General features: G+C 38.3%; 1 protein-coding gene across 1 annotated transcript in view; it reads right to left on the reverse strand.

The window, feature by feature from the left end:
* pdzd8 (PDZ domain containing 8) overlaps nt 1-25,790 on the reverse strand; it is a 54,269-nt gene that overhangs the window by 6,505 nt on the left and 21,974 nt on the right. Inside the window, exons 3-4 of the mRNA XM_046402024.1 lie at nt 22,362-22,464; nt 56-218 (exon numbers count right to left, since the gene is read on the reverse strand). Of these exons, the coding sequence (XP_046257980.1) occupies nt 56-218; nt 22,362-22,464 (266 nt within the window). The remainder of the gene's footprint in view (nt 1-55; nt 219-22,361; nt 22,465-25,790) is intronic.

Below are 25,790 nucleotides of genomic sequence, written 5' to 3' on the forward strand. Positions count from 1 at the left end.
TGAGCAATGACGGTATCAAAAATTTTGAAAAAAGGTATAGTAACAAATCTTAGACCTCCAATGTCAATGAGGCGGTCACCCCTCTGCAAGTCTGCCAGGGCTGCAGGTGAGTTGGGCATAACCGTCTCGATGCTGACATGTACTGCATCTCCTTCGCTGGCAGGGACATGCCTGAATGTCATCCCCACACTGCCACATGGGCCCTTGATAATCTCCGTCTGATGCATACATGTAAAAAGAGAAAACAGACCAAAGAAAACCTTCATTGATTTCAAGGTTATAGTCCATGTTTATAACTTATCTATATAATGACGTATGATTAATTCATGATCAGGAGTAAGAGGTTTAATCTCCCTTAGCTGCAAATTATGTTCTTTTTACCTCATTTTTCAAGCTACCATGTCTTAAAATTTATGGATATGGGTTTACGGTTATTATACATATATAGTGGGCATATTCACACCTGTAGTTTGGTTCATTTAGGCTGGAAAAGGGGAAAAAAATCATTGTTGTATTTTAGTTCTGGTCCTGTACCTGTACCTGCACTTCTTTTGCCTTTGAAGTTGTGCTAAAACCACTTAAATGCTAACATAAAATCCTGAGGTTGGCTCATTAATTTTCACACTACAAGTGAACTCCTCTGACATGTAGAAGCAAACTAAGACCACCCTTTGTAGGCAATCTCAGACCACTTGCTTTGTTCCATGTCTGAGTGCAACTGCAATGTTAAGAAATCAAATGAACAGACTGTTGTCGTACTAACAAACAGACAGACTCCTACAAATGTAAACCTTCTCAGTCATCACTCTGAGTGCTTTTTTCCTCACTGAGGTGGCTCCTCTCTTCAGTCACTCTCTAGCTTGCTCAACCACCACTCCTCATTCTTTCCATGTCTTGACCACTGAGCCAGTCAGAGGCAGCCAATGGCGAACAGTGGGTTTAACAACAGCAACGACCTGCAGAAAGCGATACTAGGGTGTTAGAGTTTTCTGACAGAAAGACTACTAGGCACATATTCTAAATTCTAAATTCACACACAGGCTTTGATAAGAACAAAATCGAGATATTAAACAGATCTCTTTCAAGGATAAAATTAAAGTTAAATTAATAAGTTAGCCAGAACGGATTGTTAATTTAATGTACAGTCTGAAATTGAATGGACCCTTATATATAAATAACAAAAAATTAAAAAACAATTATATTCACAATAAATAACAGTTACTACATATCTGTTTAGTCCAGAAGCAAAACAATAAGAATGAGAAATAAACTGGAAGTTGACAAATGCAACACTGACATCTTCCTCCAGCACTTTGATGAGACTCAAAATGAAAGTGGCAATTCTGTGGCAGAAGAGAGAGCTGCAATTAACGCCCCATTACCAGCTGCATTAATAACAGCCACTGCACACCGTCAAGTCACATATCCCACAACACACCTGTTGTTATGCGGAGGTGACTTGTTTTATGCCTGACAAGTCATCAATCAAATCAGAGTGCATGAAAAGTAGCAAGTGGTCCATGCATCCTATGCTGATAAAGGTGTGTGAATCCATGTAATTTAAACTGTGATTTTTAGAAGGTGACAGCGTACTGGAGACATAAATGGTGTGGTCTTTCCGGGTACAGAGGAAGAGCTAAATGAGGTGGAGGAGTAGGAATAGAATGACGAAGACAGTACAGGCGTCCTGGTTTAAAAGATAGAAAAAGAAGGCCGACAGGATGCAGGAAGACGGAGACAAATGACTGTAATTTCTCTGCTGTCATTTGTTAAGGTTCTGGTGGAAGGCAGTGATTGAGTTAGGGATGGCCATGAATAAGAAGATGATCTATATAAGCTGGCATGGAGGGTGTGTCTGTGTGTGTGTGTGTGTGTGTGTGTGTGAGGTTGGGGGGTGGGGGTAGGGCAGCTCACTGAAGGCTGAGACACAGTCATGATCCTTTCTCATAGCTGCCTAGTTGGTAGACAACCAACCAAAACTACACTTACCTGTATATGAACAATGATATATTGAGAACTGCGCAGGAAGCAATAATAACGTTTGACAAAAACCTAAAGACCTGCAGTGTTATCGTGACCCTCTTATTCGGGGTGTAAAGACTAACCGATACGTATCGGTATCCATTTTTAACGTGCAAGTGACAACTGTATCGATGCATGATGTCCCTGAATCTAGATAAAATGACATGAACCGGTTGGTGAACCGATTTAAACGTTATGAATCAGTTCAGAAATAATTCTGCAGAGTTTTCCTAAGTCTCTCCCTTACGTTGCAGCTAGAACACTCACTGATCCAACTTTTGATTTCAGAACAATGACAGCCTCTCACTGGCCAAAGCCTGTATAAGCGTATCACGCGTATCCCTATGAATGTGTATGGGACATTCTCATTAGTCATCGGACATGCCAGTCGTTTGTGTCAAAGATGTCGGTCAACACCCAAAAAATATTCAGCGCGTTGTCTAAACTTAAATCCAAAGTCTGGTAGTCATTTGGCTTTTACATGAAAGATGGTAAGCTTGATAAAACTGAAGCTGTAAACTATGTAGTGCAGTAGTTAAGTATACAGGTAGCACCACAAACATGAATACTCAAATTTGGAGATACCATGCTGCTGAAGCTGAACAAAGAATAACCTGAAGGAAAAACTGTTACGTGTGGCAATTACAACCGATGCCTGGACGTCATGTGCAACAGATTCAAATGTGATGATCACTGTGCATTATATTATTCCGGATTGGGAGTTAGCAAGCTATATCCTACAGACTAGAGTATTCAGTGAATCACACACAGGGACAAATATTGGCGCTTTACTGAAAGAAGCCCGCCAGCACTGGTAATGAATAACACCCAATACATGATTGTCACTGGAGTAGAGGCCGAGATGAGCCCACACATTATGTGCTTCGCTCATACATTAAACCTGGCTGCACAGAAGGCCTTTCATATGAGCAATGCTGCGAGGGTGCTTGGAAAAATGAGTGGTCGGATTTTTCCACCGCAACATCAAGGGAGATGAACTCCTTAGACAGAAGCAACAAGAAGTGGCATTGCCACCCCACAGCTCAACAGTGACGTTACCACCCGGTGGAACAGTTCTCACGACATGCTCGAACATTTTTTGGAGCAACAACCGGCCGTGTTTGCTACACTCATGTCAAGGGAGATAAGAAAAGGAGCTTGCTACAACCAATAACTCTGCAATGCTGAGGACATGGTCAAAGTGATGGCACCTGTCAAAGTTATAACAACAGCCATGTGCAAGGATGAGCAATCCCACGATTTCCATGACTGCCCCCTTCAGAGCTGAATTTAAGAAGCACTTTGATGCAACTCCTGAGGACACAGTGCTCATTAAAGAAATGAAGAAGGTGTTCCTGGATGATTTTGAGAAATGGTACAAACAAATTGAGGATCAGTGGTACACTGCATCAGCTTTAGATCCACATTTCAAAAGCCTGCCTTTCCCGAGTCACCATGACACAGAGAGGGTATTCATGTGCATTACAGATGAAGCTACAGCCCTGCATAAGGTAACCCCCCCTTAACAATCTTAATGCAAATATTCTCATAAAATGTTGTTAAAGCTTATTTCTTAATGTATTGTTTTTTTCTTTACTGTCTTATCATTATATTGCTGTCATATTATTGACAAGTGCCAGTCAGTGCATTACACAGAATAGGCTACTGCACTGAACTAGCCAACTGGTAAATGCACATTTTGCCTGGTTAGTGGTTACTAATCATAACTGTTATTTTGTACTATTCTTAGTACTAGAAAGCAGGGGAGAACCATTCCAGTCAGAGTAGTCCTATACATGATCCAGATAAGACAGACCCCAGTCCAGTCCAGTCCAGCCCCGGCCAGGTCCAGGAAGAACCAAGAGGTGTGCTTCTGTATAGCCTACTGCATGCATCAATTACATTTAATTGATTAGTGTTTTCATGACAAAACTAAATCAGTGGCCTAATGTACTGTTATTGTTTTGCATGTCAGGTGGCTGTCCTCCTTCTAAAAAGAAGAAAATTACAGCACTGGACAAGCTCTTTGGAGAAATGTATGAAGAACACCAACAAGAAGGTCCAGGGAGAAGGCCGGCGAGGAAATCCTCAGATACAGAGAGCGAAACCTTCTGCCACTGAATGGCAATCCACTGGAATGGTGGAGAGAACAGATGGACTTACCATTGCTCTCAGAAACTGTTAAAAGATACCTCTGCATACCAGCCATAAGTGTAGCAGCAGAACGAGTGTACTTCGACATGACCATGCAGATCAATTGATTTTCCTAAAGAAGAAACTCGAGCAGAAATGAATTTCCTCTTTTGGTGAGTTTGGGAGTAGTGTACACTTAAGTAGATAAAAAGTTGTTTACACTTAAGTAGATAAAAAGTTGTGTACACTTAATATCTGACCAGAACAGAAAGTTAATCAAAATAGGAAAATGAATGATTGAAAATCGATGTTCATTGTTAATAACATTGAGATTGTACCAGTGATTCATGGCTGGTTCATGGCTGTATGGCAGTTGAGTGTGTTAAACAATAATTAAATAAATACATTTTTGCTTATGGGTGTTAGCTGCATCTTACTGTTTGCAGTCTCACTGTGTTTTAAGTGAAATGTTGCACTTTGTATCACGGTACCTTATTTTATCTTGAACTTTTATGTTTAGACTTTAATGATCTGAAACAAAGGGTCTCTTTCTTTCTTAAATTTTATTTTTGTATCATCCTACCTCCACAGGACCATCACTTGAAACACAGAGCTGTGTGTCTACTAATAAATATTGTTTGTTATCTCCTTATGGTGTATTTGGCTGAAATTTGTGCCATTCTGCCAGAAGTAATACTCTGATTTCACTATCTGAAATAGACCTCAGTTAATGTTGACAGTATTTAGAAGGTACTGCATTCAGAACCAGTTATCCATGGCTAAAAGGCAGCTGTGTGTGTGTGAACAGAATGAGTTATTGGTTGTAGCAAGCACTATTTTATTTCATTTTGTATTGCCTTGTCTAATACATTGAGATAGTTTTGAGAAAACACAACATACTTGCGCACCAAGGATGAGTACCTTTGGGAGAAGAAATTTAAGCCTTCCTGACTACAAACCTTATTCTAACACATTGTTTTGGGGGAACACTTAGTACTTAAGGTTATTATTATTATATTATTTCCTGATTCCTAAGTTCATCATCCTATTGTTGGACCTCAGGATCACCAGGTGTTTCAGACCTTTAGTCACTATACGCCCTCCTCTGAGACAGCCCCGCTTAAGGTGATCTACCCTTAGCGTGTGTCCAGTATCCAATTAACAAAATATAATTTGTGCATGTTCGTAAATGGGTTTTTTTTGCCTTGTTGACAACCATTACCATGATAAATGACAACGTAAAATGAATGTGCACATTGAACAAATGATTTCAGAACGCTTTCAATTACTGAACTGTATCAAATCGAATCTAATCGTGCTGGATCGTTTTTCATCAACATGTATCTTTTCTTGTATCGAATCGTGCCCATGTATCTAGATACAAATCAGATTGGCTTATGCATGAAAGATTTACACCCCTACCTCTTATGTGAAGTTACAAATAAGAGTGTACTTACATGCAGTTTGACAGCAAGACTAGAAATAATATCTCTTCAATGCTCTCCAATCCAACCCAGTTGCACTTTACAGCCATGCGTGTTCAGGCTAGGATTAGCTACTATTCATATCTAAACTAAAACTGAAATTCTCAGAGTTTTTATCAAGTCTATTCCTTAAGACAAACCAAAAAAAAAAAACTGTTATTGTGATTGATTTCAATATTCAGTTCAGGTGAATACGTTCTCAGTAAGCGTGCTATGTCACTTCCTGTTGCTCTGTGTGTGGTACTGGTAGCGTAGTTTGTCGCTTTTCAAAGTTATAACAACAGCCATGTGCAAGGATGAGCAATCCCACGATTTCCTTTCAACAGTCAATCGTCACTCATTTTTATATTTTTTAAAAAATGTTCTTGTACATTTTTAAAAATTGTACAAGAACATAGATACATTTGCTAATAAAATGACAGAAAATTTTATTAACAGAATTTTTGAAATCTGTCTTTGTAGAAATTAATTCTTTGAATTATTATTAAAAGAAAACAAGAAAGCAGTGACAGACGCAGGTCTATGTATTTCATGTCACCAATGCAGTATCTGACCAAATGTCAATTGTGATCACAATCTCACCTTCTGTTACCAAGTTACAGTCTTGAGTAATTACACAGTGATGACTGTTATGAAAATGAATGTTCCAATTAATTTAAAGATTGTATTTTACTGTAGCTCATTTGGGTACATTTTTAATAGACCTTTAGATCTTACTATAAATGTTTCTTGCGAGGACTTACAAGGCTTTTTTTTTTTTTAATTTCGAAGGCCTTATACGTTTAATTACTGAAAGATTCTGCCTCGACATCTGATATGCATGCATGTGCGTGTGTGTGATTCAAAGTTTAATCTCATCTGGCCATGTTACAGCTCTTCCATGAAGACGTCAACAACATTGCAGAGGCAACAGGTTGCTCGTGAGGAGAATAAGAAGGCTAAAGGCCTATTCAGCTTCACATCACATAATGACTTGATGTGCATATAAGTTTTGTTGAAAAAAGCATGAAAAAAGCTGCATGTCAAGGCTGTACAAAACAACAGAAGATGTGAAATCACTGGGGCATTAACCAATACACTGAAAACAAAACAGGACATTTATCAACAAAATCAACTGGAAACAAGTACAAAGATGCCGTTTCAGAAACAAGATGTGAAAGTAAAAACAAAATCCTCCCAGACATTTTTGGCTCACATATTTCACTGGCATTTGGCACATGGCGGGTGATAACCTCAGATCTTCATGCCAGTACTGAGCGTGTTAACTTCTGCTTGGCAGATTCACATACAAGACAGTGCAATTTTGCCCTTTCAGTAAGAACAGCTGAAAGGTGAGTGGAGGTACTGTATCAGTAAGTGGAGCTGCTGTGTGTATACAGCTGCACCACAGCCAGCAATGTAATCATTGTTCCCACAATAGATTTATAAGGCACACAAGTCCATTCTGCTGAAATGCAAATAGTGGCAATCTCCTTTTGAAGCACACTTACACCACCAACATATGCACAGTCACAGACACTCCTATGTATCTAATTATACGTCAGCACACACAAAACTCCAGTGATAGCACTACCAACACTAACACACTAACACTCCAGCACTAGCAGCACTAGTTTCATAGATGTAGAGGTGAAGGTTCACTCCAAGTTGCCCAGTTGTTTTTTATTTTTTTTAAAAAACAACCTAATGCCAGTGCACAAAGGAAGGTCCATAAAAACATAGCTGGAGAACCCGACTGGCCCACACAGAGGCCTGACATCAACCCCATCGAAAATGCAAGCCAGGCCCTTCCTCCAACACCAGTACCTGACCTCGCAAATGCTCTATGACATGAATGGGCAAATATCCCCACAGAAACACTCAAATCTTATAGGAAGCTTTCCCAGAAGCTGTTATAGCTGCAGAGGGGAACCAACTCCATATTAATGTCTATGTATTTAGAATGCAATGTAATTAAAATTCCTAATGGTGTAATGGTCAGGTGTCCCAATACTTTTGCCTACATGATGTTTATTAATATTATTACAAATGTGCAGGGATGTGATCACAACTTTTACTATATCTAGGTGGTTAATACAACAAATGAAAAAAAAAACAACAACAATGTACCAATTACTGTCTGACCTGAACCATAATAATAGTTTTGAAAAAATCCAATCAGGCTTTAAAGCACCACACAGCAACAGCAACAGCCATTGTTAAACTAGCTAATGACCTCCTCCTCACAGGAGAAACGTCAGTCTTAATCCCCTTGATCTGAGTTTAGCCTTTAACACCTTAGATCATGTTATTTTAATTGAGCAAGAGACTGGGTAAGACTGCGTAAGTATCGCAGTTTAAACCCTATAATTTTGGATTTCCTGAATGATTTGCATTTCCAATATTTCCCTTGTATTTCCCTTCACTCCTATTTTTCATAATTTATTTGTTATTATTGCTGTTTATTGTAAACTGTATTTTGGTGATTATTATTATAATTATTATCAATCCTTTATAATCCTTTCTCCCCTGGCTTTCCTAAGAGAAAACAGCCATTTGGTGCCACTCCAAACTGCAGAGTTTAATTGTTGTGTAGTGGAGTTTTCTCTCAGGGCTGAGCAGCAGTTACTGGAACAACCTTGTTAATATCGACTTGGACAGCAAGCAGCTCTTGGTCTTTTGTCTCTGAGCAGAAAAGACAAACAAAGAACGCAGCAATCAAACTGCCCAAATGTGAACAGAGCAATTCACCATCTATTTCAGCAAATCCAGCCTTTCTTTTATCTACCACAGAGCAAATGAAAGGTTAATATGTTCAAACAGAAGCTATCACTGCTTTAAAGTTCTCTCCTTTACCTTGAAGACCAAAACCCAGACAAGACTTCCTCTGATCTCCTGAATAAGACACTCATTGTGGTAAATAAAAAATATTGATTATGCTTTCTGTTACACTTAGGCATTTCATGGGTTTCATCTTCTTACTTTTGCAAATAATGCAACAAACAAGAAATAACAATTCTGAACCCTTTTTAGCTGCAGATGTAATGTTGCTGATACAAATTACACATAAAAACTGGTGTGTTTGAAAATATGACTTAACTCAACATGTTCTTTAATTATTATGAACACACACAATGCAGTTTACACCAACTCTATCCTATATACAAGGCAGCCAGGCTACTAAATCAACTGGTCTGAGTTTAAACTTCTCCTCTAAACATTAGGAAAATTAATCTCTAATGTGTACATTTACATGGCACTGACAATAACTTAAGAAATAACTTTATAAATTTCAATAACTTCTTTAAGACTTTGATGTTTTTGCAGCTGAATTTAAACACAGATATTTCACTGCACTGTAAATAGTGTGGACTTTGCAACGAGAGGGGCGAATGCACTGGATCTTGTGTACACAAACATCACCTGCGCGTTTTGTTTCGGGCAACATCTGTTATGCTAATTCCAGCGTACAGCAGGTGAAAACTTGGCCAGAAGAAGCCATCGCTGCTCTTCAGGACTGTTTTTAGCACTCTGACTAGCACATGTTCACTGAATGTCTACTGACTTGGAGGAATACTTGACACCATTGACCAGCTACATCAGCAAGTGCATTGATGACGTGACTATCTGCAGGTTCATCACCACAAGCAGCAACCAGAAGCCCTGGACGACCGCAAAAGTGCATGTGTGTGAGGACCAGAGACTCAGCCTTCAGAGTTGGTGACCTTCAGGATAGCAAGGGCCACACTGTCCTGGGCCATCAGAGAAGCATAGCATGCAGTGACGGGCCGTCAGGGCCAGCAAGGCCTTTTCTGCTAGCCTAAACACTATCAGAAGCACTGAACTACATTTACAACCTAAATTCTAATATTTGTTCCATTTGTTCCAATTGTATTAATTTATTCCCACAAGTTTATTCTCTTCATTTCATAGCATGTCTCTCAGCTGCACCAGTACATGTATGTGGATGTTCGATTTCTGTCCAATCAGATTTCAGCCTCTATGTGTTGCCATGTGAGCCTAATCTGCCCAGGGCCTTCAGAATCAGTAGTGCTGGCCCACACAATTTCGACTATATTAGCCATTGACTGTTTGTTTAACCAATCAGATTTCAGAATCCTCGCTGTGACGCTAGCTGGCTCTGGGATCTAGACTTGCTCTGATTGGAGAGTGTCATGAGGTAACTTTTGTTGCGAATTTGGGCTATATAAATAAACTGAACTGAATTGAAATCAGCTACCTTGCTTTTATCAGGGTGGATCACCTGCTGTTAATTTTGATGAAGTATTTGAACTCACAGTGGTCAGCAACTCATTGTGTGTGTTCTAAAAGAAAGAAATTGTTGTAACACACAATGAATTGCTAGAGGGGGCAATTAAGCATCATTCAGCATTACCATTGTGAACTGTCAGAGATCTCAATGGCCAAGATCATCTTGTGTGAAGATAGTTACACTAGGCTTTACAGAGTTGTTTAGATAATGTTTCTCTAACCAAATGTCTTGCCTTTCATATACAGACCTGCTCTGAACATCTCATTTATTATTACATCTAAATCCTATGAAAAAATTTAACAAAGACTGTTGAAACCTTAACACACTATATCTATTATCTGACTTTTTGTTTGAGAAAACATTTTGAGTAATTGATGGACACTATACATTGCATTTACTGTTACACCTGTTATACTGGTATACCAACACCAGAGTGGTATCACGATATCTGCAATTAGAAGTGGCATTATAACCCATTTATTATTACTTATTATTACTTTAAGAGTGACTGTTCTGAGAAATTAGGAGCTGCACTTTATTCCTAAACATTCAAACGGTGCTAGCACCAGGCAGGTAACAACAATCAGACAAGAAAAATGCAATGAGGATATTTACTCCCCTCTTGGGAATGGATAACACACAAAGCATCTTGCCAACAGATATGCCAACCTGTTCAAGAAATTCCAGGAGTAACAGTTAGCTAATTTGATAAATAACACAAGTAAATATTCACACAAGTTTACTTTACCAGAACTTTCCAGCTTACTAAAAATATGACACTTACACAACACCAGTTGTAAATGATCAATTCATACTCATAGGTACTAGTAATCATAATAATGACATATACATTTACATCAATAGGTATCTAGATTACTAGAAAATGCATTCAGCAGAGCTCAGACCTCCACCAATTAGGTGTACTGAGCCATTTTCCTAATAGTTTTAGGCTTTTGCCAGGGTATCATGTCAGTAATGATATCCAGACATTTCGAGAGGTATCGAAGTCACGATTTCTGAAGTAGAACAACACTAGTTTTTGAAAGCAACAACACTAACTGTATTTTCAGTGATGACACAAAATGATGATTCATACGTCTCACTTCATTTCCTGCTCATCGTATAGGAAACTACTGAGTGTTCAGTGAATCAGTGAACAAGGGAATGATTTCAGACACAGCTACAGTCTGTTTCAATGCCCAATAAAAAAAGCAGAGAACAGCTATAAAAAAAAAATAATGGAAGTTGACAGCAAGTCCACAACCAATATGGCACTAACAAACACTCAGAAACACTTTTCAAAACCACTTCCAGATACAGACCGCAATATTGCTTCTATAAAGTTAATTCACAGAGTGTTGTGCATTAAAGCAGCTACTTTTTACGTACCTAGCACAAATCACACATTATTAGTGAATATAATCTACCTTACAGGGAGTCATTTTTCTACCAACTGTAATTTACACTTTATCATTCTAAAGTTAGTAAACTGTTGTTGATCTATCACTGTTAATTTTATTGTGAGAACCATTTTAAACATTTTTGTGCGTGTCTGTGATAGACAAGAAGAATTACATTGTAAAAGTAAGTTCAATTTTCAACAACCAGACTCCTGTTTTACATTGTATGACTTAACTTTTACTAGATCTCACCACGTTTCTGGAGACTTTATTAAACTGTGAAAAGACATATGCACATTAGTATATTTTAGTGGAATGGTTGGTACTGGACTGCATGGCATAAATTGTCAGAAAGTTATGTATATACTGTCTGTCTCCTTTGGGCTCTAGCTAGCTGCAGGCTGGTCTGAAACCTTGGCTTGAGGAATAAGTCGCATGGAGCAGCATCTCCTGTTGCTTGGCTGAACATCTCTTTGCTGTTCTGGGAGGGTGTATGTGAGATGGGGAGGTGGGGGTTGAACAAATCCTTTTCCTTGTCACTGTGCTGTGGTAATTTAATCTAATACCACATGTCAAATCGATTTGTGTATGGTTATAGGGTACAAGTCGCTGCGAGGCAAATGCACAGCAATTCCCTGCCACATCAAATTAGCAGCCTCGATGGTGATGGGGATGGAGTGGGCTGAGAGGTGGGGTGCATGGCCAGTAGCTGCTCCTGTGTTTGTGTGGGTGCTTATTAAAACTGGCTAACAGTGATGCATATTTTGTAGTATGTGTTCTCACACATGCTATCAAAGAAGCTGTTAAGTTACAGCATGAAGTGTGCACCGGAACATTTTGTGTCTTCCTTCAAAACTATCCAACAGTGCCATCATAATACCATCTGGGTGTTTGAAATCATTCCTTCAATGAAGCAGGGGGTCACTGGTCCTTCTGAGGGATACTATAAATACGGAACATCTAGTAAGTGCTGCAGTGTAATATTAAAATGATATTCAAGCTCACACTCCCAATATTATATTAGTCATAGGGATCGACCAATGTGGTTTTTCAGGGCCTACCGATTATTAGTAATCAAGACAGACACATAACCAATATTTCAAATCTATTTGTAGTAAAAATAACTCTTTCTATCAGAGTTTAGAATAACCAGTGACAGAATGTATATTAATTAAGTAAAATTTAGCAATATACTGGTGGAAACCCTGAGAAAATGTTAGAACCTGAACACAAACACAGCATTCAGAGAGCCACAACCTTTTAACATCAATTATAATATGGAAAAATAAATGTAAAATGTAACAGTGAATGCCACGTCTTTTTGTAAAATCAGTGTAAAGTTTACTTTTACACTTGTGCTTGTTGTGTGGCTCAATCTGAATTTTCAAGTTGCCTTTTTATCATCGAAAGCAGGTTTCAAAGGCGCTAAGAACAAAGGAGTTGTTATGGAGACCGAGCCAAACAAAAAGGTGCCTTGCCTAATTTGCACTTGTATGCAGCAGCAGTTTGGTCACCCACACAGTCCTCCTTTGTAGCAATACCACTGTCTGGAATTAAAAAATGATTATCTATTTGGACTGTTACATTGTCTGAGTTTATTAAATGACAACTAAATGCTAAACTACTACCACTGGTTCAGAAACGAGTAAGACACAATTTTCCTTATTATCAACTTGGCATTTCAGTCTTCTCTTTTGAACACCAATGCTCGGTCTGTCACACCAACACTGTGCCTATCTCCTCCACAGTGAGCTCACCAGTTGCATTAGACAGTGGGTTTGCCAAAGTGTCATTTTGCTTCTTACAACCCATAAGGAGGGATGTGACTGCTTGACATTTACTTATCATTCATTTAACATTTGCACAATTTCTCAACTAATTTCAGCTGATAGGTAAACAGGCTAGGGGTCTTGGCATTATTAAAATCTTGTCTATGCTGGCCCTTTCAACTCCTATTAAAAAACAACTATTCAATGCAGCTGACTCACATACACTCTCATCCTTCAGTGAGCCAGGAAGGAAGAGCATGTAAAAATAAGTGCTTTTATTTCATTTGGCTGTTGCTGCACAATTAAGTCTATATAATATCATTTTTCTTGAGCAGAAGTAGCAGCAGCAAATACACTCAGTGGTTACAATCACTCTAAATAACACTGACGTAGCCAAAGAAAAACAGACAAACATACAGTTGCCAGTTCCTTCTAGATGGAAAGAAAGGGCATTCAGAGTAATTTCATAAATCAAGAGCCTGTATTATCTGTGAGTTTCTCAAAGATTAAAGGGAGTTTGTTAAAGCAGCATGAATTTACCGTGGGACTGCTGGATGTTGTCAAAGGTACATCATCAAGTCAACGTCAAACCTCAAATTAATCAAAGTGTACATGATGCTGAAATCTTAGGAAATGCTTAATTTTTCCAGTTAATAATTTCCTATGAAATTTCCCTGAAAGACAGAGGTACTTTTTCTTCTAAGTATAGGAAAGATAAAGTCTATTCGCACACTTTCAGTTTCAATGATACGTTAGATCTCTTGTGAAACCTGGAGAGTCTTTTAGTCAGTACATAACAGATCAGATGATTACACAAAAATGTGGAACTTGATTACAGGCAGTAACAGAGCATTTGTGAATTCCAGACCGTAACATAAAGATTTATAAAATGTTTTTCATTTACGCTGTTGTTCAAGAAGAATACTGGTCTAAACAGATCATTTACACTTGGGAACCTTCTCGTGGAAACACTAGAGCTCTGAACTGTGGTAACTGTGGTTACTCCAGTATCCACACTGGGCTAATTACAAATCTTTGCGTCATTTGTAGTTATGAGATTTTGACTATTTTTGACATTCTGCAGCAAGTTACTTTTTTCTCTTATGAGAGACCATAACTGTAAGATGAGAAAAAAAAAACGCTCTCAATGAAAATAGCAAGAGAACTGTAATATGGCTGTGGCTCTGTCTGTCATGCACATAGTCGCTGGTCTATTGAGTTTCCTAAGAGGTGAATTGATCTGTGGAAGAAATGATTAGAAATAAACAGCTTGTGGGACAGACCTCTCATGTCTTTAATCTGCTTTTCATAGCACAGGCAGCCGTCATCTAACAAAATATAAACGGGCCATTTAATTGGCATGGAAAGGTGAAAATGGATGAATAATGTGCTACCTGCCACAAGTCAAACTGTGTATTACAAAAAATGTCAAAAGATGGCACTCAGTCAAAGAGGTACTCTTTGATTAAGTGCTGGATGTACGTGGTGACGGGACAATGTTGTTCAAGCTTTGTTTATTTTGTGTTTTTTTTAGAGAAAGAGAGATGAAGCTTAAGGACTTTTACAGAGCTTCAGACTGTTAATGAACAGCGAGATGTGGGTTGGGAATATCAGTCCACGGTGATAAAAATAAAAATTTGTTTCAGTAATTTTTAGGGCTGAAAATCTAACTTCAGTGCATTCCAGCTACCAACCAGGATGTGCCTATCAAGTCACAAAATAATGTCAAATGATCTAAAGTACTGAGAGAATATTTATACAGATGCATAGATGTGTGTGAACTTTTCTATCTCTGGGTATTATTTTAATTAAGCAAGCTTTTTAATTCATTTTTTTATTTTCATTTAACAGTGATGCATGCAGCAGTCTGATATATTCTGTAAAATGAAAATAAATGGCCAAAAAATCTTTATGTATTTGGAAATACATTGAATTAAAAAAAAAATAGACTAACAACATGTTTGTTTTCTCCATGGTAAGGTATTGTATAGGCAGCAATATCAGTAACCAGCCATAATTCATCATCAGTTTGTTTTTTGTGGGCCTGAAAGTAGTAAAATTGAAACTGGTATTTAATTTATAGGATTAGCCAAAAACAGATTTCCATTTGTTATTGTATCCATGAACAGTTTTTGCATATTTAATATCTAAAATACATAAATGATGGATGATTAATCCATATTGCCTATTCCAAAAAGCCCTGAATGGAATGTGAACAAATGATTCAAACAGCAGATGACTCATTGTAGGGTGTGTGTGTGTGTGTGAGCCTCTTCATCAACCAACTGTCTTTCATCGGCTGTCCATGGCAGATTAAAGACACAAAGACACCCTAAGCGGAACATCAAACAATCGCCGTGATGGGGAGGGATGTCTACGTGTGAGTGAGATGTAGGGCTTTGCGTCAGAGATGCTAAAATCACCTGCATAAAATTGCCTGTTGACCCTAAGTGCGATTGTGTGTATGTTTGAAGTGAATACCGACTACAGTGTAAGAGGCTAAGAAATAGAAACTCTGAGATGGTAAGAAGATAAGGTAAGATAATCCTTTATTAGTCCCATTACTGAGAAATTACAAATAGTTCCATGGGTGACGCTGTGCACAGGATGTGCACTGGCGACCTCTGCCAGCCAAGACTAACTTTCGGTTTAGCCCTCCACTAACTTGAAAATCTAATAGAGGCTTGACTGAGCCATTATACATGGTACGGATCATACATATGGTACACTACCATGTGAGCTACCAGCGTGCCCCTGGAAATCAATTTCTAAACACAATTACAAAGTACAACTTTCACCCAGCCACTTAACATATACTTAATTAATATTAGAATTTTGAATCGCAGGGTTGTTGTAATAATATCTTTGTAAAATAAGAATTACAAAGTGTACCTGCCTTCTTTCACTTCACCGGGGAACTGGATGATTTTAGGCCACAACAATAAGTGGAATGTTGAGCTTTATACAGCCAGAAATACATACATTCTTTTCATACAACACAAAGCCACCCACCAAACACAACCAATGTTGCACACACACACACACACACACACATATCACAAGCCCCTCAGGTCAAGCTGTCAGCAAGCATCAGCACTCAAGATCCACGATGGAATCAACAGGGCAGATGTGCAAACACGCCTGACAGGGTACCCAACCCCCCCTGACCTCAACACACCATAAATGAGTAATGAAAAATAAAAAAAATAAAAAAACACCTGGCCAATCTCATTCTGTAATGGAACAGGGCTTCATTTAGTTCACAGGTGGTCTGTGTTGTGCAGATGTAAGTACACACAGCACAATGAAGTGGATGGAGTAAACATTGACCAATAGGAGACAACAGAGATAAAGGGACCTTTATCTCTGAATAATAAGACAAAGGAGAATCCATTCAGAGCAGCCAGAATGGTGTCACCTCAAAGCCCAAAATGCTCAATGTTGAGATTAGAAAAAGAGCAGCCCTACTGATGTAGTAACTTTTAAAACAGCAATTTTTACAATTGATTATTTTCAAAAAATAGCCAAATATAAAAACAGAATTTGATGTCTACAATATACAATACAATAAATTGATTTCAGTGAATAGTTTCCTGTCTTCACTTAAAGCGTATTTTTACAGGAGTACAGAGGATGGGAGCTTCATTCAGTGATGCAATGAGAATCAACTGAGTATAAGACAAATGAGCTGGTGGTCGACTGCAGTGGTTCATAGGTGTTGCTGCAAAGAAGCTACAAATTTTAAGATATGGATGTTTCACACACATCTTCAATTCGTCCGGACAGTAGAACATCAAAATTAACTGAAATTTCCACTGTTAAATTTTCAAATTGCTTGTTTTTTTCTGATGAATTTCCAAGCTCAGTTTCTTACTGTAAAGTATTACTTTTATAATGCATCACCCCTAACACTGCTTAACAGTATCACTATGTACAGAGGGAAACTGGTTCATTAAGATGGTGAAAATTTGGTTTCTGGGAAAAAAAAGGACAGAATAGCTATTTAATTAGTGTGGCTCTATTAATAAATGCTTCACAATCAAACAAAAAGACAAACAGCAAGCTTACAAAGGGATGAAAAGAGGATACCCAATCAAACCAATGACCCTTTATGACCTCAGCATTCCTCAGATGGTGTCTTGATGGCAGCTCCAGGACAAGTGTTATTGAGCATAAATATAAATGAGCTGTTGTGTTGCACACACATACTTAAGGCATGACCGGGTACTGGTGTGCAAAAAAAGACCTACTGTTCAGAATACAAATCATAGAGCAGTGAGAAGTCTAGAGAAAATCTCGAACTGATATATCAACCTAATACCAAACATATCAGTACAAGTTAAAATAACTATGGTGGATGAATGATATTTGGCAATTGTCAGCAACACTGAGCAAACGGAAAGTCTGTGAACTTGACTGGCTCATTTAAAAGTCTGAGTCTCTCTGATATTTTATGTCAGAGACTAAACATTTTGACAGAGATATTAAACCAGCCCTGAAAAGCATGTTGAACACAGACATATGATGTAGTTAAAAGCAGGAGCAAGTGTCTCACACTGGTTAGAATGAGGATATATTCAAATGGCATGAAAAGCGGCTGGAAGCTCCTATCTGGCAATCATCAGGCGAAAAAGGGAGAGTGAGAGAAAGATGGCCAATTGACCTTTTCCAGATGGTTTAGCCTTTAATCCTTACTAAAAAGTCCTGCTGAGGACATGCAGACTGGAGAAGTCTGATAAATCAGGCTCAAATGCCACCATGAATCTGCATTTCTATGCCTTTATTGACAAAAAAGGGACACAAGTGCTTTGAAGTGGGTCCTTTCGGGGAGGACAGTGCTGATGGCTGTATTGGTTGAGTGCTGGGGGGGTATGGTTCGCATATTCACTGCTTATTGGATTGGTGGCTGCACCTTTAACTGACCATGAGGTCGGTTATAGAGGAACATTTATATGTGTTTGTATAAATGTGTGGTATACATCTACAAAAGCTGTATTTTTGGTGTCTAGCATATACCCATAGCATAAGCACTTTGACAAAGAAAAGAAATGAAGGTTTGCAAGTTTTCAACCAGTGTTGGAAAGCAACATTTGTTCCACTGGTAATGTTTCCAAAAACAAAATCTTTACTACCTAAGGCACATACAAATAAATATATAAACAAATAAATAAAAATAAATAGTTCAGTTCAATAACATAAAAAATCAATCTTCAGATTCATTCCCACATTACATGTGCTTTTTGCAATGCAATGAGTTAGTTACTCTAACTAAGCCACAATCCCTCCCCACTTCTTTACATACTCATTACAAGTTCACTATGGAAGGCTATAGGGGACTATGTTAATGTATTATGATATATTTTTTAAACATTTAAACCCTTATTAAACTAAGATATGTTTTACTATAGCAAGACTAAAGATCTGAAGCATCATCTGAATCTGAATTAAATTTCAGACTCAGACATCTTTCATTTATACAACTCCAATTACAAAAAAAATTGGAATCTGTCAGAAATGAAAACAAACACTACAATACAAACAGTGTTTATCGACAATAGGGTGTCCCTTTCATACCCAATCTTGATACTGTCGTTTGTTACCAAGGAACCTGTTTGCCTGTGGAATGTTCCCTTTCACAGCTTGTTTGAAATGTATGAAGTGTGATTATGTGCCTAATAAACTGGTTATAGAAATGTGAAATTAATGTTATGCTTTAATGGGTATTTCATGTTTGATTTTACATATAACCAGGCCTATTGCTGCTGCAATATTCAGCCAAAGATGGCTGATTTCTACTTTGTACAATTACTTGCTCTGGAATCAAGTAAGACTATTCAATCTGTAAAAACCTGGGAATCAACATTCCACATTCTATGTCTAAAAATGTCAAAGCCAGAATTAAGCCTAACATAAATTTAACCAGTGGTGTAAAACAGCGTAGTGCTTCAAATACTCATCACTCATCTTAAATGTCAGTATAGCTGATGCACAGATGCTGTCACTACCCTGTGTTTTACCTCATTTTGTCTGCAAATGAAAAAGTTTACTGTCCATAAATACAGTACATACATTACACACAACATATACTGTACATTAAGTGGGAGCACAGTTTATCAACTGATTGTATATTATCACACTTCATAATAAATGAAATGTCACAATAAACTAAAGTTTGTACTATTTAAATTTGTATTTTCAATGTAAGTTGTAAATGTTACCTCTGAACTACTGTACTTTATAGCAGAAAAATATGTGCACTTAATGTACCATGAATTGGTATTTTGGATGGAAAAAGAGAAGAGGAAAGGAAGATGATGTGATAAGCTCTGAGAGGGAGACCTGATATTTCACTGCCCCCTGCTGGACAAAGAGCCAACTCCTCCAAAGTCGTTAAACATTGAGCGAAAGCAGAGTGCAAGACAATTACTGTTCAATGGAACACAAATAATCTTTGAGTCACTGCAAATGTCATTGAGTGTGTGGCAAAGGTAGCAGCATCAGGCTTTGCTGGACCCAGAGCCAGTAATTAGGGCTGACATTTCACTGTAAAACGGTCATTAGTCACCTCCAAACAAGCCTGATGTGATAACTGTAATATCTTTAAATTGCGGCAATTACAAAAGGTTTGCCAGAGGGGGCTGAAAATTTTCTTTGTCGCTCAAAATGTCAACAATGGAACAATCTCATCACTGAAATGAAGATGAAAATAAGCTTGTATTAATGTGTCAATAAGACAAGGTGTCCAATATATAAAATTCACAGAGGAAGTGTTGGTGTTAACACTTCTGTGCTCTCGTTTCAAAGAAAACTCAGGTGCTAGACACTGGTAGCACTCAGCAACAGCGACTTTTTCAAAATGAAGTGTGAATTTGCAGTGGTACTATGTTTGGTAACAACATGTTTGTTACAGCTCTTTGAGAAATGGAATATTAGACAGCTTTTTTTTTTCTTTTTTTTATCTCTTGAACCCTCCAGAAAGATTTCATTGCAATACACGAATCAAGTGGTAAAACACAAGCCAGTTTCATTTGTCAGGTATAGTGAAATTCACTGTGCTCAAACAAACTTTTCATCTGCTCTTTTACTGGGTGTAACATGTTGTATCATATATTTACGTCAGTTTGGGCCACTGACATATATAATATTGTACAAATGTCTCTACTTCCTCCAGCTGCACAAAAGTCAAAACATTATCTAGAGTTCCAATCCTTCTGGTATTATTGCTGTTGTTATGCATTGTTTTGTGTGTGAATTGGCGCTATATAAATAAGCTATCCAGAACTTTGTCCCTTCTGAAACGTCATTTCTCATGTAATCAAGATTTTTGTTATTTTAAGCTATCCTAGGTGTGGAGAGTGACCTGCGTAATTGGGCTCTTAGCCTAAGAAATTCATAACACTGGCATGACAGCCTTAAATCATATAGGGAAGACCAGAGCAGCTTATTAGTTAGCATTAAGAGGGGAAAATAAGAACCTCAGCACTGTTGCCAGGCTGATAGAGGGTCATAGCGCTATCGAGATTTGTATTCCTATGACCCTCAGTAGCAATGACTCATGTCTCATTAGAGACAAAATTCATCACCACCTACCCTCCAGGTACCAATCTACCTTCAAACCCAGGAGCCTTAGAAACAGCTGTACAGTAAGACCTGCTTTCCTCCCACTGACCTTCACCGACTAAACTTAATGATCTCTTCATCTAAACCAACAACACGCCTCTTAGACCACATCCCAACTAAGATGATCTAAGTTTTAGTTAGCATTTCTCTAACAGATATGATCAGTATGTTTCTATTAACAGACTATGTACCTGTACCTATGAATTGTTCTTTAAAGTAGCTGTGATCGACTCTCTGCTTATAAAAAACAAACTCTTGATTCAGAGGTTTTAGGCAACTACAGACTTATCTAACCTTCCCTTTCTCTCTAAGATCCCAGACAAAGCAGGTACCATTCAGCTACTTGATTTTCTATATAGTTAATTTGAGGGCAGATGATGCTGGACAATAACAACACTGACAAACAGGTTGAAAAAGTGTTTCAATGCAAAAGCCATAACTGCGCTAAATGCTCCTCAGAACTGTTTGTTGAACAGATGCAATAATATCTTTTTGTGCAATATGCATTATGTGCAATATTAGAGACTATGTCAGCAAAATGTGGAATGTATATTTGTGGTTTTATGTGTTTCACTTTCTTCATTAGCCTCAGCTATTTAATTTATAGTTTTTATGATCTTTTTATAGAGTATTTATCCATCCATTTTCTATATCGCTTATCCGTCAGGGTTGTGGGGGACTGGAGCTTATCCCAGCTGACTACAGGCCGAGAGTACTCACAAGAACTAGTATGAGAGATCATATTTCTCTTGTACTGGCTTCTCTACACTGGCTGCCTGAAAAATCCAGTATTTTTAAAATATAGAAGAAAAGTTACTCAAACTGTATGCTCCCCATCTCTCCCTCAGTCTCTCTCCTTCTCTGTCTCCTTTGCACTCACTCTCTCTCTCTCTCTCTCTCTGCGTTATATAAATAAATTGAACTGAACTGAACTAAAATGACTAAAATGGACCGAACTAAGCTTTTAGTTTGGTCCATGTCCCATCTGCTAACATGGAGATGGAGAAGGCAATCCAGAAGTTTTGACATTTTGGGAACTATCATCCTTTATATAGAGTCAGTGGTTATGGCTATTGGATTTCTCAGTTAGGTTTACATCAAGGATAAATTTGAATAAAAAAAATATAAGAAAAAAAAAAGAAGTACAAGCTAAGTAAAAATAGAATATATAAGCTAAGGACAAATACAATATAAAAAACTGAACATTCTGAGAAAAAGAAATAAATAAATAAAGAAGCCAGTTTTAGCATGTGCAGCATAAATATGCATGTGCAAGTGTGTGCTAGTGTGAGGTAGTCCAGGAAAGTAGTCCGTATTGCACTTGTAGGTATAAAGTGTTTCTAGTGCAGGTCTGTGTTGTCGGGGGGGGGGGAACTACAGGACAGGGTGCAACATTCATTTTGCTAAACCAAGCTGAGCCTCCACATTGTCTGTATTATATCCATGGTTTTGAAACACACAGAAACACTCCTATCATCCTGGCAACTGGACTTTGGTGAGTAAGTCAAAGGTTTTGTTGACTTTTATCTATTCGTTTAGTTTTAGAATTGTGCGCCTTTTTCCGAACCCATGCCAAAGTACGCAAAGCATGCTATTGTGCGGTTTCCTGTAACTTTAAGCGTGACTCTGAGGAATGAGAAAGAAAACCATGACAAAAGAGAAGTAAAATCAGAGAACCCACCCGCTTGATAGAGCTGCGAGTCTTCTCCTTCCACTGGTGGCTGCTCAGCTCCAGGGTGCAGTGAACATGGGTTTCTCTGTCATAGGAGCCCAGGATGAACAATCTGCAGAGACATGAAACAAGACATCAAGTAAATAAAAGACAGCAACTGTGAGATACTGACAACACAATGATTAGAAGCAGCAGAAAGTCAAATCTGTATGCATACGCATTCATAGCCTTGTGTTTCTTAAATATCTGTAAAATTGCCTTTCCCTAGATTTTAATAGTTTCAAGCCAGGAACATTAAAAAAAAAAAAGGTAATTTTTTCCCAGAATAAAAATCCTAAATGTTTAATCGAGCAGGTATCATCTAAACTGCATGTTTACCTGTTCAGTATTGCTCTGACCAGCGACCACAGTCAGTCTCGCAGCATCTCGCACCTTTCCCACCATGTTTCACAACAACCAGAGTTTTAATGATCCTCATCCAGAGACACTTACATTACTTTCATTCATTTATCCATTTTCTATACCGTTTATCCATCAGGGTCGTGGAGGGGAGCTGGAGCCTATCCCAGCTGACTACGGCCGAGAGGCGGGGTACACCCTGGACTGGTCGCCAGTCAATCGCAGGGCTGACACTTACATTACTTGTGACATCATTCCTCATTATTTCTAAATCTCAGATCTGTTCAGTTTCATTTTTTCTAATTTTTTTCATCTAATTTTATTGTCAGTTAGTTGCCATGAAAGACTTTTTTTCATTTTTCACGACTTATTTTTTTACAGTAAGTTATTGGTTAAAACATGTTTCAAAACAGTGAAAAGCAGCGAATCACTACACGACAGAGTGATTCACAAATAAACTGATAAATGCCTTAGTGCATCACAATATTTTTGCCAGACTATGAGGAGTGCATGTCTGAGTGCTTATAGCAGGTTTCTTCTCACTCAGACAATCACTCAAAACAATATTGTGAAAAATGGTGGCACATAGACCTTTGGCCACTTGACTAAGCAATTAATTAGACTTATCATTTTAGACACATTGGCCAGTGATGATATTTTCTTGGTCTCTTACATGTCGACTCCCACCTGCCCCTCACTGATTCACTGCTGTATATAAGTGCAAAAAATAAAGACTTGAAACTGGAAGCATTTCCTTTATCATGGTTGGGCAGATACCTCCCTCTACTGGACATTACAGTATACTACACCCAATATGTTTGGCACAGTAAAACTTTGAGAATCACTTATAGACCAAACGTGTGATATAACCTTTAATGAAATAATCCCCCCAACCCCAGGAAGATAACATTTCAAACTTAAAAGTTCTCCAGACTCATCGTTAAACGTATGTCAAAGAAGGTGAAGTAAGACAGAACTGAAACAAGAGAGATGATTATAATGGAAGGACATGAATTATTAATGGATAAGCCTGATCGGATCATCCTGTGATCTATCAAACACAACCAACCACATCCGAGCATGGTTCAACATATACACACAAACACACACACAAACACACACACACAGACACACAAGTATATGTCTGCGTCTCCATGGCAACAAAGAATAGGGCGCTTCTATCAAGGCGAGTCTGAGCTAACTGATTTGACTCTTTGGCCAATTAAAATTTAAACATGTCAGCTTTACACAAAGAGGGAGTGTGTTTGTGAAAGGAGAGCCGAGGAGATCGAGTGCGGCCAAAACAATCTAATGGGCTTGTAGATGATGCAGCAGCAGATTATATTTAAATCCTTAAATCAGTGTTTCCCTTATGTAGACATTATATGGGTGGCCGATTCAGTTACATATTGTTTATGTTTTGTCATTTTCTCTTTGAAAAATATTCATGGAAGTGTATTTTGAAGTGCCGCTTTTTCAAAAAGCTCAGCCACAACAGCACATTCAGACAAAATAACTTCCCAGACGAGCTTGTCAGTATAATGCTGTTTAATAGCTAAACGCAGATAAAATCTCCCCCTTTGGAGAAAACTGTGCTTACTACATTGTCATAATATGTTCTTTATTATGACAAGCAGGCGGTTCAGTGGGGCAAAAAAAATAAATATAAAGAAATGAATTTACACACCGAATTATCAAACAATTCCCTGAAACATATGTATTGAAAATCAGTGTGGGACTTTAGTGACATTGAATTCTAACTACATATGTAACAATAAGATTGTTGTTCAGGATTTGTGTTGTGACTGGGAACTTTACTAGTGTAATACAGACTGAGTGTGCAGCTGGCTAGAATGGATGTACCCTGATGGTTGTGTAAGCTAATAAAGTTCTGAGTAAACAATGTACAGACTGAATTTCAGAATGAATTTCCAGGTGGTTGACCAGAATGACAGGATCATTTTGCTTGCTTGTCCTGTCTACAGGACAATGCTGCAGATGTTCTACCACTCAGTGGTCTCCAGTGTCATCTTCTATGCTGTGGTGTGCTGGGGCAGCAGGGTGAAGGCAGCTGATGCCAACAGGCTCAATAAGCTCATCAGGAGATCTGGCTCTGTCCTGGGAGTGGAACTGCAGTCTCTGGCAGAGGTGTCTGAGCAGAGGATGCTGAGGAAACTGCTCAACATCCTCAACAACAAGGCACACCCCCTGAATGCCACACTGGAATTCTACCGCAACACCTTCAGTGGTAGACTGAGACCACCAAGGTGCTCCACAGAACGCCACAGGAAGTCCTTCCTCCCTGTGGCTATCAAGCTCTTCAACTCACCCCCTTTCTCCACATAGGACAAAACAATTTAACCTGCACTACAATTAACACTTAAAGATTGTATTCGCATCTTATCCGTTGCCATTCTGCACCTTATCTGCCGTTATCTATATCTCATGGATATACAGTACTCTGTTATTTTTTATATTACTCTGTTATTTAATATTTTGTGTGATTACTTGCTACTTTTGTTTGCTTCTTTGTACTGCAACCCCAGTTCCCAATCCTGTTGGATCAATAAAGTTCTTATCTTATCTCTTATCTTACTTAATGGCTGGATTATTGTAACTCCCTTCTATCAGGCTGCTCCAATAAATCCATAAAGACTCTCCAGCTAATCCAGAACAGAAGCAAGATTACTCACAAGAATCAGCATTAGAGATCATATTTCTCCTGTACTGGCTTCTCTACATTGGGTACCTGTAAAATTCAGGATAGATTTTAAAATTCTCCTCACATATAAAGCCCTGAATGGTCAGGCACCATCCTATCCTAAAGAGTTGGTAGTTCCCTATTATCCCACCAGAGCTTCCTAGAGTATTCAAAAGTAGATTGGGAACCAGAGCCTTTAGTTATCAAGCTCCTCTACTATGAAACCATCTTCCGGTTTCGGTCCGGAAGGCAGACATCCTCTCTATATAATATAATATATATTTAAGAGTAGACTAAAAACTTTCCTGGAGCTCCGGAGATGACGTCAGTTTGTTTAC

Source organism: Scatophagus argus, chromosome 10 (assembly GCF_020382885.2).
Source record: "Scatophagus argus isolate fScaArg1 chromosome 10, fScaArg1.pri, whole genome shotgun sequence".
Lineage (NCBI taxonomy): Eukaryota > Metazoa > Chordata > Actinopteri > Scatophagidae > Scatophagus > Scatophagus argus.